This window comes from Mauremys mutica, chromosome 8 (genome assembly GCF_020497125.1).
Source record: "Mauremys mutica isolate MM-2020 ecotype Southern chromosome 8, ASM2049712v1, whole genome shotgun sequence".
In the NCBI taxonomy this organism is placed as follows: Eukaryota; Metazoa; Chordata; order Testudines; family Geoemydidae; genus Mauremys; species Mauremys mutica.
Window position 1 is genome coordinate 6,127,282 of NC_059079.1, and position 15,935 is coordinate 6,143,216.

Below are 15,935 nucleotides of genomic sequence, written 5' to 3' on the forward strand. Positions count from 1 at the left end.
ATTTCCTCTCTAGTGACAGTCACTCTGACCCAGAGGCGATCTGCCTCTTCTTGCCACTCGGCCTGCTAGCCAGGTCATGGTGTGGTCACACCCCTCCTCAGGTGTCAGAAAGTCCAACTAATTGAAGTCCTTACGTCTGGTCCTCGGTCCCAAATCTCAGCCTCAATGTCCACTCCTTATAATCCTTTCCCAGGTCTTTAAATCATCCTGATCCCCTTATGTCAGGGGCTTCAAGCCACCTTCCCAGTGGCTAGTAGGGGAAACAAGATCCACCAGCTACACTGGGCTCCAGGCCAGGAACCCTGGGATAAGCAGCCAAGATCTGCTCCCTCAGACACCTTGCTGCTGCCTCCCTGGACTCCTTCCTGCCTTTTTCTCAGCCCCTTCTTCAGTTCTTTGTAGCAATCAGCTCCTCCCAGGGTTTCTCCCCAAGAGGCCCAGTTCCTGCTCTTGTATCAGGGTCTACCATGGAAGCTGGCTGGCTCCAATCGTGTGTCTTACCTCCACCCTCCACCCACAGGCTTTGTCCTCACCCTGAAGGAATCTTCTTGCTCCTCTCAGGTCTCTCTGCTCTCTATTACGAAGAGGGTGACTGCAGTCTGGCAATAGGCTAATGGTACCAGGGGAACGCCTGTAATAGGGTAGTGATGGGTAAACCCAGTTACCATTCCACCTTGAAGATAAACATTCACGTGAAATGAGATTTTGTAAGATATTTACCTTGAAACTAGCAAACAGGATAAAATGTAGTGATTGGGGATGAGGAGTGGGGGTGGCGGGGAGACGCGGAGGTTTGGTTTGGAGACACATTCAGAAGCTGCTTATCTGAACCTCTTGCACTTAGAAAAAAGTCAGGCAGGAGATTTTGCAAGAAGAAACTACCTCATTAGATTCTGGCACTTTCTTCCAGTTGAGCCAGAAGTACCAGGTGAGCAGCATTCCCCAAACTTGAACTGTGTAGCTGCTAATACTGTTGATCATGGACCCAAATTACTTGAGGTTTAGGCATTGGTACAGAAATGATCAGATTGCGTTGACTAATAGGCTGAATTTTTTAATCTGGAATTTTTTTCGATGAGAAAAAGGCCTTTCTTAAATGAAAACATTTGTGGATATATATATGAAATTTTCTGAACTTTTGACAATGCCCCCAAACCAAAAAACATTTCATTTTTCAAAACCAGAACCCTACTCCTTTTTTAATAGTAGAGGTTTTGCTTGTCCCCCCCCTTTTTTCAGTTTTTCTCTGCATCCCCCCCCCCCCCTTTTCACTGCAAAAAAAGAGGAGAAAACACTAAATCTCCAAAAACCAAAAAATGGTTTTGGAAAAGTAAATTTTCCTGTTGTCAGTTTCCAGTTTTTCTTCAAAATAAATCAAAAGATTTTGAATATTTTTTGCAAGGAATGTAGAAAAAAATAAATTATTCCTCTCCACACACACATAAAACATACTTACCACTTTTCTGAGCAGCTGCCTTCTCTAGTGACTGAAATCATTGTTGCCTGTGTTTCTCCAGGGAAAGGATTACTGACCTTAGACGGGCCAAAGTGGTTCCAGCATCGTAAACTGCTGACTCCAGGATTTCACTATGGGGTTTTGAAACCATATGTGTCATTGATCACCAAATCTACACAAGTGATGCTGGTAGGAACCGCTGTTGCTATTGTCATCACCTATACTTGGTTCTTTTCCGACTTTTATGCTAAAAGCAAAGCTTCTCTTGCCGTTTCTTCGGTGTTCTCTTGGATTCTCTGCCTGCATGATGTAGTATTTGAAAGACATATGGGGTGATTCACTGCTGTCTTGAATGCTATGACATAATTTACACTTGTGTAACATGTTACCAGATGAGAATTCTCCACTCGCTCACAATGGTGGTGTGATAAATGAAGGGGGATGGAGAGGACTCCCTTTTATGAACACACAGCTAGCCAGTTAGCTGTAAAATCCCTCTTGGTAGCTATTCTCTGCTTGCTTTACCTGTAAAGGGTTAAAAAGTCCCCTAGGTTAAAATAAATAAATAAATAAAAAGGAGTGGGCATCTGACCAAAAGAGCCAATGAGAGGGCTAGAACTTTTTAAAATTGGGAAAGAACTTCCCTTTGTTGTCTGTTGTTTGTTCTCCGAGAGAGGGGACGGAGCAGGACAGGGCTGAAGTTATGCTGTAAGCAGCTTTAAAACCAAGTATGAAAAAACATCAATTCATATCTCAAACCTACTTATCTGAAACCCCAGATGTGTAAGTAGATCAGAAACACCAAACATGATACTCCTAATCAAATCATGAGTGCTGTCAATACTAGTTCTCTTGATCCTTTAACTGGGAAGTGGAGGGGAAGGTGATGGTGGTGCAGGAGCTCTCTTCTGTCTTCCTCTTGGAGCTGGTAGGGAGTAAGGTTAAGAGCATAAGAAGAACATCAAGTGATTCATCCCATGTCACCCATTCCCAGCTTCTGGCAAACATAGGCTAGGACACCATCCCTGCCCATCCTGGCCAACAGCCATTGATGGACCTATCCTCCATGAACTTATCTAGTTCTTTTTTTAATTCTGTTATAATCTTGGCCTTCACACCATCTCCTGGAAACGAGTTCTACAGGTTGACTAAGTTGTGTGAAAAAATACTTCCTTTTGCTCATTTTAAACTGCTCCCTATTAATTTCATTAGGTGACCCCCTAGTTCTTGTGTTATGAGAAGGAGTAAATACCACTTCCTTATTTACTTTCTCCGATCATACCAATCAGCTACTTGAGGGGGTCAACAACCCACTCTCCTGTGGTGTTAGGTATATCGACAGCTCTGTGTAAGCTCCAAAACTTGTCACTCTCACCATGGAAGTTGGTCCAATGGAAGCTATTACGTCATCCACCTTGTTGCTCTAGCATCTAGCAAAGCACTTCTGTCCCATCTCATTTCCGTCTCCTTCCTGCATTAGGATAAATGGGAACATCTGATCACTCAGGAGAAGTCGGTGGAGCTCTTTGGACATGTCAGCTTGATGACTCTTGACAGCATCTTGAAATGTGCCTTTAGTCATGAGAGCAACTGCCAGACTGACAGGTCAGTACAAGGGATAGACCTGGGCAAAATTTTTGGACAAATAATTTATTTGCCAAAAAATGCAGTTTTGGTTGACTCAAAACTATTTTCGAATTTGACACAAATAGTCACAAAACAGCTGGAGGAGAAGGGGACAGTGTGGTGCTGTTGCGATACCCCTCCTCCCACACCCTTTATAACCTTTAGCCCAGTGGTTAAGATATATCAGACTCTGGTTTGAATCTGCCTCTAGAGAATGGAGTTTTTTGATTCACTGAAAAGTTTTGGCTTCAGTTCAACCCAAACTGAATTTTTTATTTTATTTTTTAGAACTGCCTTCAAACCAAAACATCAGTTATTCTCCCAGCTTTATGCAATGTTATGGGATATATTGCTGCCACTAACTCATTGTTTAGGTATAGGATATTGCAACTTTGGGATTAATGGTGACTATGTTACATCTCTACTACAGGCAGAAAAGTTGTATACTTTGCTAAATGCCATTTAAATCCTTCAGTAAACTTTTCTTTCAGGGAGAATTCCTACATCAATGCTGTCTATGAAATCACCTATCAGATAAATTACAGGATCTGGTACCTCCCATATCAAATTGATTTCATCTATTGGCTCAGTCGTGATGGACGTCGCTTCCAGAAGGCTTGTGAAACGGTGCATCTCCAAACAGGTATTTCCCAATGTTCTTGTCACTGTCTTTCTCTGAAACTTAGGGGGAAGGGCTAAAAATTCTTTAGAGAAAATATAACTCCCGCTGAAACCAATGAGAAGCGATCAGTTGACTTCAAAAGAAGCCAGATTGTTACCTTGGTCTCTATGACTCTCAGTATAGCAACAAAGTATTCTATTGATCTATAGACATTATATAGCTGTGCAAGCTTCCCACATATTGTTCTGCCAATGTGCCTCACTCCTCTCCTGGGGAGTCCACCTTTAGAGGTGAGAAGGAGGTGCACTCTTCATGGACCCTTGGCTTCTTTGATAAGGCTGCCCTCAAAGGTGTGATGTGAGGTGGACACCTGATTGCACCTTCCAATCATTACCTATCTGGGCTGGATTTGAGGACTGACCTTCCTCTAAATTTGAATTATGCAGACTCAGATTTAGTGAGAAATAACTGTGCAGCCAATTGGGTAATGGAATGAGAGAAATCCCATTCCCCCTCACATACGGATACAAGAAAGCACCGAGTAGAGTCCTTCTAACAGGCCTCTGATTCTGCCCTTCTGCCGGGCATCCTATGGTATACAGAGTGAATCCTATCATCATAAACAAGGAGGAGGATGGGGCCAGAAAGACCTCATATGTTGAATGATGGCCCTTCACTCTGTTGGTAGAGCTAACAGAGAAATCCAGAGTCTTGAAATATATTTTTATTATTCTTTTTCTGAAACAGATAAAGTGATAAAGGAGAGGAAGAAATCCCTCAAAGACGAGCGAGAACTTGAAAAGATCCAGAAGAAGAGACACTTGGACTTCCTCGATATTCTTTTGTGTGCCGAGGTAGGTACAGAAGAACCGTGGTTATTTCTCATATCTAGTAAATACGTGTGTGTATGTCTGTTAGACAAAAAAAATTCTCACATTGATTTTTCCACTTTGTAGCAGTGTAGTTTCCTAGCTGGGTTGGGCTAAAAGTTAATTTTCTCTGACATCAGTTAATTTCTGGAGCAAGTTCTTTAAGGACTCCACATCTGTCAACTTCCTTTGTTTATAGGTATCTATGGCTTCAAATTCACATATTTTAGCATAGTCCAGGAATTCCCTATTCCTGAATGAGACTGAGCTGAGCTGTCCCCTTTTATATGATACCTCCATGAAAGCATGCCCAGCAAGGGCGAGGGAGTGTGGCCTGTTCAGCCCAAACCAGTTTGTTAACCCTTGCATCACCAGTGCGGGGCTGATACACCCCATCACAGGCTCCCCAGGGCCGCCTCCAGGGTTTTTGCCGCCCCAAGCATCAGGAAAAAAAAAAAAGAAGCTGCGATCCATGGCAGCTCCACCGCCTCCCACTTTCTTCTTCGGTGGCAATTTGGTGGCAGGTCCTTCCCTCTGAAAGGGACCGAGGGACCCGCCGCCGAATTGCCACCAAAGAGCCCGACGTGCCGCCCCTTCCCCTTGGCCGCCCCAAGCACCTGCTTGCTGAGCTGGCGCCTGGAGCCAGCCCTGCCTGTCCCACAGCGGAGAATGGGGACAAGGGGAGCCAATTACACCTCCCATGAGACAGTACAATGCCTATTCTCAGCCAAAATCTTTTAGTTTAGAGTTTGATGAAAACTCCTAATTTCCCATAATTTTTTTGGATGAAAACAAATGGACAATTTCCGTGGGGAAAAAAAATCAGACCAGCTCTACTGGCCACCCCAATCTGTGCACTAGTCTCAGAGTGAACCACATTGCATGCCCAATGGGGGAGAGACCTGAGAGAATAGAGAGATTTCTGGAGCTCAAGGGTAGAAAGAAAGAGAGAAGAGACCATTTTTAACCCTCCTTCCCTACTGTTACTCTGCATTTGCCATCACCATTGGTAGTGGTGATGGTATGTCTGCTTAACATTTGTCAAGGACAGCATTAGGTGCAGTGTGGTGCAGCAGCAGCAATATATCTCTGGGCTAATACAGTCCCTTGACCAATATCCCTGTCCAATTAGGATGAAAAGGGAGATGGATTATCTGATGAAGATATACGTGCTGAGGTGGACACTTTCATGTTTGGGGGTCATGATACCACAGCCAGCGGGATCTCTTGGACCTTATACTGCCTAGCCATGTACCCAGAGCACCAGCAGAAATGCAGAGAAGAGATACGGGAGCTTCTGGGCGACCGGGAGACCATTCAGTGGTGAGCGCTCACATCTTATTTCATGTTATTTCCTCTCAAGATTATGTCTGGTGAATTAAGATATTCTTGAGCGTTGGAAACGAAGAAGTCCCTGAAACTCAGGGCATCAGGCAGTGTGGTATATTGCCCTGATATTTAGTTGATCCAAAGCTCAGTGGTAGTCAGAGGGAGTCTTTACAATGACTCCAGTGGTCTTTGGATCAGAGTTTTGAACAGGATTTTCATTGTCTTTAACATGGATGCCTGCAAGAACATTTCAAATAGCTGAAGGTTCAGCTAGCTCTGTCTTACTTATATACTTAGAAATCCAACTCCTCACATTAAACATAAATAGATACTAACTTTGTGGGACCCACAGTTTTAAAAAAGTTTCTCTCTCTTGTTCTCCATTGTCTGGCTCTTAAGGGGCATTCAGTTAACAAATGCTAATCCCACAGCTGTGCCTGACATCACTGATGAGACTGACATAAACAAGTGAGTTAATGGCGACATATGTGACTTTCAGATCCATTAAAAATAAGTGGATGCTACCCTGGAAATCTGTGTTGAAAAGTTGTCATAAAAATCTACCAGTGTGAGTGCAAAATTATATCTCCTGCCATCCAGCCCTCTAATCTAGATAATTAAGTAGCCCTTGTCACTGTAATATGTATGAGAACCTTGGATGATAATGAGACAATTAAACAATATTTTACGTGTCCATCAAAAACTGTAGTGGTCAAAGGCAAGCTGGACTTTGTAATGCTGTTTTAATTAGGGTTACTCTCAGATTAAACCACTTGGACTGAGCTGGGAGTAGATTTCAATCATGTTCTGTGAATATTCAAATGGTTTAATGAGTTCCCATGGGACTCCTTGCATTCTGTCAAATGTTCAAGCAATTAGGTATTATTGGCATGGATTTTTGTGGGAAGCAAATTTCAAATCCACGTGGATGAATATTTGTAGGAACCAAATTTAAATGCACCTAGACAAAGGTTCCTGTTGGTAATGCTTGTGCCTTCATTCAACCAGGCAACTTTGAACTGAATAACCTATCTGACTCATCACGACTAAGCCACATGACTTAAATTTCTAGTAGAAAGTGCCAGAACCTTTCAGCAAACTGTTTGCAATCAGTCACAACCCACAGAGTAAAAACATAATATTCCATGAGCCAGGGCTGGCTTTATGAATTTGAATTTAAGTGCAACCCAGGATCTGCCCTGCCCCTTCCCCGAAGCTCCGCCTCGCTCACTCCACCCATTCTCCCACTCTCCATTGCTCTGCCCACCCTCACTCACTTTCACTGCACTGTGGCAGGGGGTTGGAGTTCAGGAGGGCCTGCGGGTTCTGGGCTGGGCAGGGCTGCCCAGAGGGGGGGAGCAAATGGGGCAATTTGCCCCAGGCCCTGCAGGAGCCCCCAGGAGAATACAGGATTCTATAGTATTGCAACTTTTTTTTATGGAAGGGGCCCCTGAAATTGCTTTGCCCCAGGCCCCCTGAATCCTCTGGGCAGCCCTGGGGCTGGGGCGTTCAGCATGTGAGAGGGGGTACAGGGTGCTGGGGCAGAGCTGGGGCAGGGGGTTGGGGTGCAGGAGGGGGTAAGGGGTGCAGGAGGGGGTATGGGGTGCTGGCTCTGGGAGGGGATCATGGCTGGGGCAGGGGGTTGGGGTGCAGGAGGGGGTAAGGGGTGCAGGAGGGGGTATGGGGTGCTGGCTCTGGGAGGGGATCATGGCTGGGGCAGGAGGTTGGGGTGCAGGAGGGGGTAAGGGGTGCAGGAGGGGGTATGGGGTGCTGGCTCTGGAAGGGGATCATGGCTGGGGCAGGAGGTTGGGGTGCAGGAGAGGGTTGGGGTGCAGGAGGGGGTAAGGGGTGCAGGAGGGGGTAAGGGGTGCAGGAGGGGGTATGGGGTGCTGGCTCTGGGAGGGGATCATGGCTGGGGCAGGAGGTTGGGGTGCAGGAGGGGGTATGGGGTGCTGGCTCTGGGAGGGGATCATGGCTGGGGCAGGAGGTTGGGGTGCAGGAGGGGGTATGGGGTGCTGGCTCCGGGAGGAGGTTCAGGGCTGGGAGCTGGGAGTTGCATAAATAATCATAAAAATGAATGACAGCTTTTGTTGGCTGTGTAGCCACTCAGCCTTTCCCACCCAAACCCTCTGTCCTTTCAGAAACTGGGGAGGTGTGCCAAGGAAGGCAGGTAGAGAGCGTGCAGACAAGCCTGGATTATAAATGTAGGTCAACTGCTTTATGTTTCAGGAGGAAACTGTTTGCCCAATCCTGCAAACACTGGTGACTAAACCAGCAGTGCAAGCAGGCCGATACCCTCCGGTACGCCGTTCCAGCAAGCTATTTACAGGGGCAGCTCCAGGCCCCAGCACGCCAAGCACGTGCCTGGGGCGGCAAGCCACGGGGGGCGCTCTCTGGTCGCCGCGAGGGAGGCAGGCAGACTGCCTTCGGCAGCATGCCTGCGGAAGGTCCGCTGGTCCCGCGGTTTCGGCAGATCTCCCTCAGGCGTGCCGCCAAATTCGCGGGACTGGGGACCTCCCGCAGGCAGCCTGCCTGCCGTGCTTCGAGCAGCAAAATACCTAGAGCCGCCCCTGCTATTTATAGCCAGTACGGAGTACCGGAAAGACACAGCAGCAGCAGCAGGAGGAGGAGAGGGCTGGGGGTTCTACTCCTTTCCCCGCTGCCCTTCCCAGAAAGGAAAGGAGCAGAACCCCCAGCCCCGCCCCCTGCTCTTCCATGGATCGGACAGGCTAGACTCATTGGCAAAGCAGAAGAGTTACAGAACTAGGCAAAACTAACAAACAAAACAAGCTCAGGGGATATGACCCCATGGCCACAAATTGAAAGAGAAGGAATAGTTCAGAAAGGCTTCATTAAGCAAAGCCACTGAGGTCCCCATAGTGCCATTAGCCGAGCAACTGCCATTCTTATATACTGAGGTGGCCAAACTGACCGACCCTCCGAGCCACACACCATAATCTTCAGCCGTTCAAGAGCTGCAAGACATCCACAGCCTGGTAGGTGGAGAATGGGGGGTGGGGCTCCAGGAGCCGCATGTGGCTCGTGAACCATGGTTTGGCCACGCCGGTCATATACATCATTATGACTAGGGTAAGTCTTCATTGCAAAGTTATCCTGGGCTACAGCCTGGGTGTTATCCTACCCTCCCTCTGGTTCACACTGCAAAACCTCTAACCTAGGCTGGAGGATACTCTGAGCCTGAGCTAGCAGGCACAGCTGAGGGTATAGACATCATTTTGCTGCAGGTTGGCTTGACCACCCACCTACTGTTCAGTGAGAACACAGGGTAGTCAAGCATGGGTGCTGTAAATCCTCTAATCCTATCCCCCCCGAATCACCAGACTCACTTTCTGCTGATTTTCATCACGGGGGGTGGGGGAAAAGGGGAAATTAAACTGTATTTTACAGGCTTAAAAAATAGAATAAAAGGAGAGAAATTGTCAGTGTAAAAGCCAGCTAAGCGGGTCTAGTGAAAATGATCATTTTAGGCAGAACAATATGGTCAGCAGCTCACCCTGGGCACTGGGCGCAGGTTTTTCATGCAAGCTGTAGCGTGGATTCTCAGCACGGCTATTGCCTGCCTGGTATTATTGCGTCGAGAAGGAGGGTGTCACTCGGTTTCTCTTGCTTGCAGGGATGACCTGAGTAAGATGCCTTACACCACAATGTGCATCAGGGAGAGTATGCGCATTTTCCCTCCAGTGCCTCTTGTGGGCCGCCAGCTTAGCAAACCCATCACCTTCCATGACGGGCGTTATTTACCAGAAGGTCAGTTTACTCCATTTCCCCTTTCTGGAGTCTGCATCCTGTCCTGCTGGTTGTTGAGAGCTACACTTTGCTTCCACAGCCCTCCATTAAGCCTCACCAAGTCCGGGCTTACGAAATGGGCCATGTAGAATCCTGAAGTTATTTGGTCTCCAAGTGGCCTCTGTTGGGTCACATAGTCCATCTGCCTTCATTATCGCTGCATCTGAGCCTATTATCCCTAGTAGATGGATCTAAGGACTAGCCTTAGCCTTGGATGCCTTCTCCAGTCATGGTGATCTCACCATGTTCATTGCAAGACTTTCTAGCCTTCCCCTCTCCTCTCCCTCCCTGTAACACTGCGGTTGGGACCTGTTGGGAAGGTGAAAGGAGAATATGTCCATGAACGTCTCATGCTGCCGACTTCCACAGATCCTTCCCCTTTCTTTCCTCCACGCATAGACTACTGCAGGTGTGGGGCTGAAATCGTCCTCCTAGAGCTGTACAGGGAATGAGGGGGACAAAAATGTTCCTCTGGTGCTAAGCAGGGTTGGAGATGATCATGGTGATGGTGTAGTCCAGTCTTCCTAGTTCCCAACTGCCCCAGGGGGAAATCTCTGTGCCAGCAGATCTGCCCACCCCCAATGACTGATGCAAAATGGAGTTTCTGCAGTTGATTCTCAGCTATGGAGTCCCACCCACCTTCTCACTTCCCCTTCTGTGGAGATGGGGAGACATAACAGGAGTGCAGGGCCTCCCTGGTGTTGTCCTCAGTAGTCCCAAGGGATGTGTAGACTCTGCAGTCTGGACACTGGATGGAGCATGGCTGATACGTTGCCCACGTGATTCCAGTTGAGACCCACAGCCATAGAGTGAGGCTGAGCTGTGGAGGTCCAGCTGGTTTCATGTCACAGAACTCAGCTCGGGAAGAATTAGATATTATTATTGCTCTTCTCACCGAAGTTCAGGGGAAGAGCTGTAATACCTTCCCACTGAGCAACTGCACTGGGATGGGTGGCCTGAAAATGGGGGTGATAAAAATGCTACCTACTGTGGTTGTAAGAACGCTTAACCTCTCACAGAACATAGCTTAAGTAGAGAAGCTATGTCAATGACCTGTCTTTTTCTTCAGCTTTTTATCCCTTCTGTTGCTTTGCAGGCACTTTGGTTGGAATAAACATCTATCTTATACACAGAGACCCCAGCTTATGGAAAGATCCTGAGGTATGGTACTTTTCTGTCTTTATAATAATAACCTGTTTCCTGCAGCTACTGTATTGGGGTAGTGACCGGGGGTCCCCAGTCCTGGATCAGGTCCCCGTTGTGTTAGGTGCTGTACAAACACACAGCAAGATCTTGGCCCTTGCCCCATAGAGATTACAGCCTAAATAGCTCAGACAGAGAAAAGATGAAAGGGGGCAAAAAAGAAAGGGGAAATGACTAGCCAATGGTCACACAGCATTTCAGGACATAGAATCCAGGTCGCCTGACTGCCAGGGCCGCATCCTTATCCTTATCCAATGTATCATGGTACCGCCTATTCAAAGGATGTAATAAAGCTCCTTGCCACACCTGGCTCTGTTGTGGCCCTCTGGTTGGAGACACATCTAATTTACAATTCTATAATCTCACTTATGCAACACAGTGAGGCTATCATTCAGCAAGCAACAGGAATATGAGAAATCAGCCACCCATCTAAACAGGAGTGCTACAGTGATGTTATCTCTTCTGAGTTATCAAACACTCTCGTTACAGGTATTTGATCCCATGAGGTTTTCGCCGGAGAACTCCTCCCGGAGACACTCCCATGCTTTCATGCCTTTTTCAGCTGGAGCAAGGTGGGGTATAGCATTAGTATTCGTGTCTAGTTAGTGCTTTATAAACCTGGAGTCAGTGCTGCCAAGAGCTCAGGCCCGGATCCAGATGGGAGTTTTGCCACCGACTCCAACAGGAGCAGGATGAGACCCTATGGCAGACAGGGAAAAGGGAGAGAAGATACTTTAAGGCAACAGAAGGGGACATAGCGTAGAGAGATCATCAGCCAGGAAGACAAGGCAGAGTGGATTCCTGGGGAAGTGGGTTTTAAGGAGGCATTTGAAAGGGGAGAGAGTGCACTAGGTAGACAGGAAATAGGAGATTGTTCCATGTACAGAGAACAATGTAAAGTGAATCCAAGAATGGGAGACAAAAAAGGGTACGTCTACACTACCCGCCAGATCGACGGGTAGTGGTCAATCCATCGGGGATCGATTTATCACGGCTCGTCTAGACACGATAAATTGATCCCTGAACGCGCTGCCCGTTGACTCCGGAACTCCAGCAGTGTGAGAGGCGGAAGTGGAGTCGACAGGGGAGCAGCAGCCATCGATCCTGCACCGCGAGGACTCTAAGTAAGTCAATCTAAGATACGTCGACTTCAGCTGCGCTATTCTCGTAGCTGAAGTTGCGTATCTTAGATCGATCCCCCCCCACCCCCAGTGTAGACCAGGCCAAAGAAGGGATTGAAAACCTCCAGCCCCTTCTTCTGAGGCTGCCAGCTCCTGGTTTGATCCCTGGAGTAATATAGAGCAGCCTCAGAGCTGCTTTACATTACCCTGGATGTCATGGGGCCATTCCAACAGCCAGAGATTGGTATTTCAGTGCAGAGATAACCCCTTTCCCAAGACACACCCCCTACACTGAGGACCAGGAAGTGGACTGGCACAGGGGTCACTATGACAGCTTTCTGTCCCCACAAAGTTTTCTCCCCACAAGGGCTCCATGGAAATGAATGGGTCAGATCCCCAGCTCGTGTAAGTCTGTGTAGCTCCACTGAAAAAATCTTTTAAATCTTCTATTAAAGATACAGAAAAGAAGGAAAAACAATTCAAGCACTTGAAATGTGAGGTATTAAGTAAGGCTTTCATTTTAACAGCATGCCTTGATCCCTTTCCCTTTAGCTGGAGCGAGTTTTTAGAAGGAAAACCCTCCTATTTTACAGTCTCTTTGCTGGATTAACGATGGTAGTAAGTGTCCTTTTTGGGAGAAAGAGAAGAAGTTAGGTGAGGTGGGTTGGTGCTGTTGTTGTTCAAACCCAGTCCCGTTTCCTAAAAGACAGAACAAGACAAATCCACACAAGAGGGGAGAAAAGAACGGCAAGGATAGGAAATGTAGCTTCTGTCTCTGGTGTTGGCTTTTACTTGCAACCTCAGCGCTGGAGAAACAAGCGTGGCACACATTTTTATTAGTCGCTCCAAGACCTGGCAAACTCGTACCAGCCGTGGACTGTTTATTTTTCTGTGCTGCTGTAAGCCTGTGATCACAGAGGCAGTTGAAAAGCAAAGCTCTAAACAGTCTCAGCCGGCTAAGCCACTCTTATTAGACAGGAGGAAAAAGGAAAGGCATAGGAAAGAGAAGAAACAAGGCAGGGAAGGACAAAATCTCACATCCCTGGTGGTGGTTGGGATCTAGCCTGAGCCAGTGGAGCTGGCGATGTCATCTGAGTCTCAGTCTGCTCGGGATGAGGATGACAAAGGCCAACAAGTAGCTCCCAGGGTCCCAGGAGGTGGTGGTGGTGGCTGCCCTGATGGCAAAGCTCGCTCCTTTCGGTTTACCTGTCCCCAAGTAGCAGCTCTCTGACAGATTCTTTTTCTTTAAAAGAAAAGGGAGTTTTGAGCAGAATATTTTGTCTTCATTCCTGCATTCACCAGTTAGGCCTAATTTCCAACACACCAGTTTTGGTCCTTTGATTTCCAGTCCTGCACTTCTCTTGTTTTCCAAACATGGTCTAAACACATTCCGAGTTAGATCAGGAGGTCTTTTTGTTTGGACTAATTCAGTTTGTTTCCCCTTTGCACCTTTCCCCATTGACATTGGTTGTTATAGATTATTGTGACACTTTATGGACTTTCACTCACTTGTCACAGCTGGGCTTACAATTAGGGTATATCCGCAGACCCAATTATCATACCTCCTTTCCGAAGATCCACCCGCCACACCTGGGGATTGCCGGCAGTGTGGCACAGGGGACACTAGGACAGCTTTATGGCTGCACAGAGTTTTCTCCCATGGTGGGATCCCTAGAAGTTCATGGGCCAGATCCCCGAGCCGGCATAAATCAATCAGTGTAGCGCCAGTGAGTTCTCTTGACTTAATCATTCTGTAAATAACCTTAATTACAAAAAAGGCACAAAATCTGCCTCATCCAGACACTGACTAACACAAGTTAGAGTGTTTTCTTCTCACACCTGACATAATATTAAACTGCACACTTTAAAAATTACAGACATAGCTGGAGGCAATGGGGTTTTGTCATTTGAAGCTTAGTAAACAAACTCTACGTAAAGCTGTTTGATTCTTTCCTAATTCAGCTTCTGAAAGGCACCTCCAGCAGGGGATAAGTGACTCCACCTTCCCAACACAATAGGGAGAAATCCAACCAGGAAAACCTACTGTGCTTTTCCATATCATTTACACATTATTACACAGTTATGCCGCCCTTCCTGGCTCTGCTGAGAATATCAGGGATTAAACAGCCAGACATGGAACATGATCCTACCTATTCATTACAATCTGATTTAGGATACCAGAGGCATCATTTGCCACTGTGCTACTGCTGTTTTATTCCAACATCAGTCTGTTGAAGGGCATTTCACCAGCACTAAGTAGGAGTCATGGAGCAGTGAATCAGGCTCTAATTATTCAAGATCACATTCTGATTGGTCCTATCGGCCTTTTTCATGAGGTTACGATAAGCCAGAAGAATGGCTGGGGGAGGGAGGGGGAGATACAACTGCAGTCGGCAAGGTCTTCCTCAAGGCATAATATTTATAGCAAAAAGGCAAATTAAGGTAATTTAATTGAAAAAAGGAAATAGCGAGCTCCCCAGCTCTGGAATCAACCCAGTCCTGTGACCCTGAGCATGGAACCTGTTCCTGCCAAAAACATTCTCTCTCCTCTCTATCTCCCAAGCAACAATTTATAACCCTGTCCCTAAGCACCTGTGGAGGGACAGGAGGAAGCTGAGCTGAGGTTAACCCCTTTTTTGCCAAGGATCAGATTCAGCCGTGTGCACAGGTCACAATCACCAACTCCCAAGGATGTCTGGCTGCAAGCTCATCACCCACACGGAAAGGAAAGCCCACATACCTGTGACATACAGAGGGTGGGGAAATAAGGAGAAAGGGGTGGGCGGAAAGGGGATGGGCAATGCTGTCCAGTGAGGCAGCTTCTTTTCAAATCAGCCCAGCTGCCTGTAGGGATTTGCTGGCTGTGAGAGGGGGAAGTGGGGGGTGGGGAATGGGACATGGGTGGGGTTGGCCACTAGAGTTTCTCCACTGGCTTCAATTTAAAGAGACTTGCCACATTTTCTTCTCCAGCCTATGGCGCTTAGCAGTATTTGAAAGGCAGCAGGACTACATCAGAGTTTTCCTTCAAGTGAGAAGGTGAACTGAAAGCTGTTAAGTACATGTTTATGTTTTAAAGGAAATAACTGGGATTGGGGTCGAGAGAGAGGGGGAAAACAAGAGTATAGAAAATGCCAAACATGAGGCCAGCTGCTCCTTCCAGCAGCATGCAAGAAACATTAAAATAATCATTTAGAAGTGCATTGATTGGACCCAGTCCTCATCAACTCATAGACTTCAAGACCAGAAGGGACCTTCACGATTATCTAGTCTGGCCTCCTGCACATTGCAGGCACAGAACCTCACCCACCCACTCCTGCAGTAAACCCCAAACCTCTGGCTGAGTTACTGAAGTCCTTAAATCTTGATTTAAAGTCTGAAGTTACAGAGACTCCACCCTTTACTCTAGTTCAAGCCAGCAAATGGCCCATTCCCCATGGTGCAGAGGAATGTGAAACCCTCTGAGGGTCTTTGCCGATCTGACCTGGGAGAAAATACCTTCCCCGACCACAAATATGGACCCTAGACATGTGGGTGAGACCACCCAGCCAGACACCTGGGAAAGAATTCTCTGCAGTAACTCAGAGCCCTCCCCATCTTGTGTCCCGTCTCCAGCTGTTGGGGATATTTACTAATAGCAGTTGTGGTTGGGCCATATGCATTGTAAGCAATCTCATCATACCATTCCCTCCATAAACTTATCAAGCTCAGTCTTTAAACAAATTAGGTTTCTTGCCCCCACAACTTCCCTTGGAAGGCTATTCCCGAACTTCATTTCTCTGATGGTTAGACACCTTCATCAAATTTCAAACCTAAACTTGTTAATTTCCAGTTTATATCAATTTTTGTGCCAATATTGGCCCTTACCTTAACTCCTCTCCCTCAATGATATTTGTCCCTCTGAT

The 15,935-nt window shown here is 47.0% G+C and overlaps 1 protein-coding gene across 1 annotated transcript in view; it reads left to right on the forward strand.

The window, feature by feature from the left end:
• LOC123376106 (cytochrome P450 4B1-like) overlaps positions 1 to 15,935 on the forward strand; it is a 33,106-nt gene that overhangs the window by 12,878 nt on the left and 4,293 nt on the right. The window contains exons 4-11 of the mRNA XM_045027850.1: positions 1,518 to 1,645; positions 2,937 to 3,061; positions 3,574 to 3,725; positions 4,452 to 4,558; positions 5,706 to 5,896; positions 9,537 to 9,670; positions 10,806 to 10,870; positions 11,402 to 11,484. Coding sequence (XP_044883785.1) covers positions 1,518 to 1,645; positions 2,937 to 3,061; positions 3,574 to 3,725; positions 4,452 to 4,558; positions 5,706 to 5,896; positions 9,537 to 9,670; positions 10,806 to 10,870; positions 11,402 to 11,484 — 985 coding nt within the window. The remainder of the gene's footprint in view (positions 1 to 1,517; positions 1,646 to 2,936; positions 3,062 to 3,573; positions 3,726 to 4,451; positions 4,559 to 5,705; positions 5,897 to 9,536; positions 9,671 to 10,805; positions 10,871 to 11,401; positions 11,485 to 15,935) is intronic.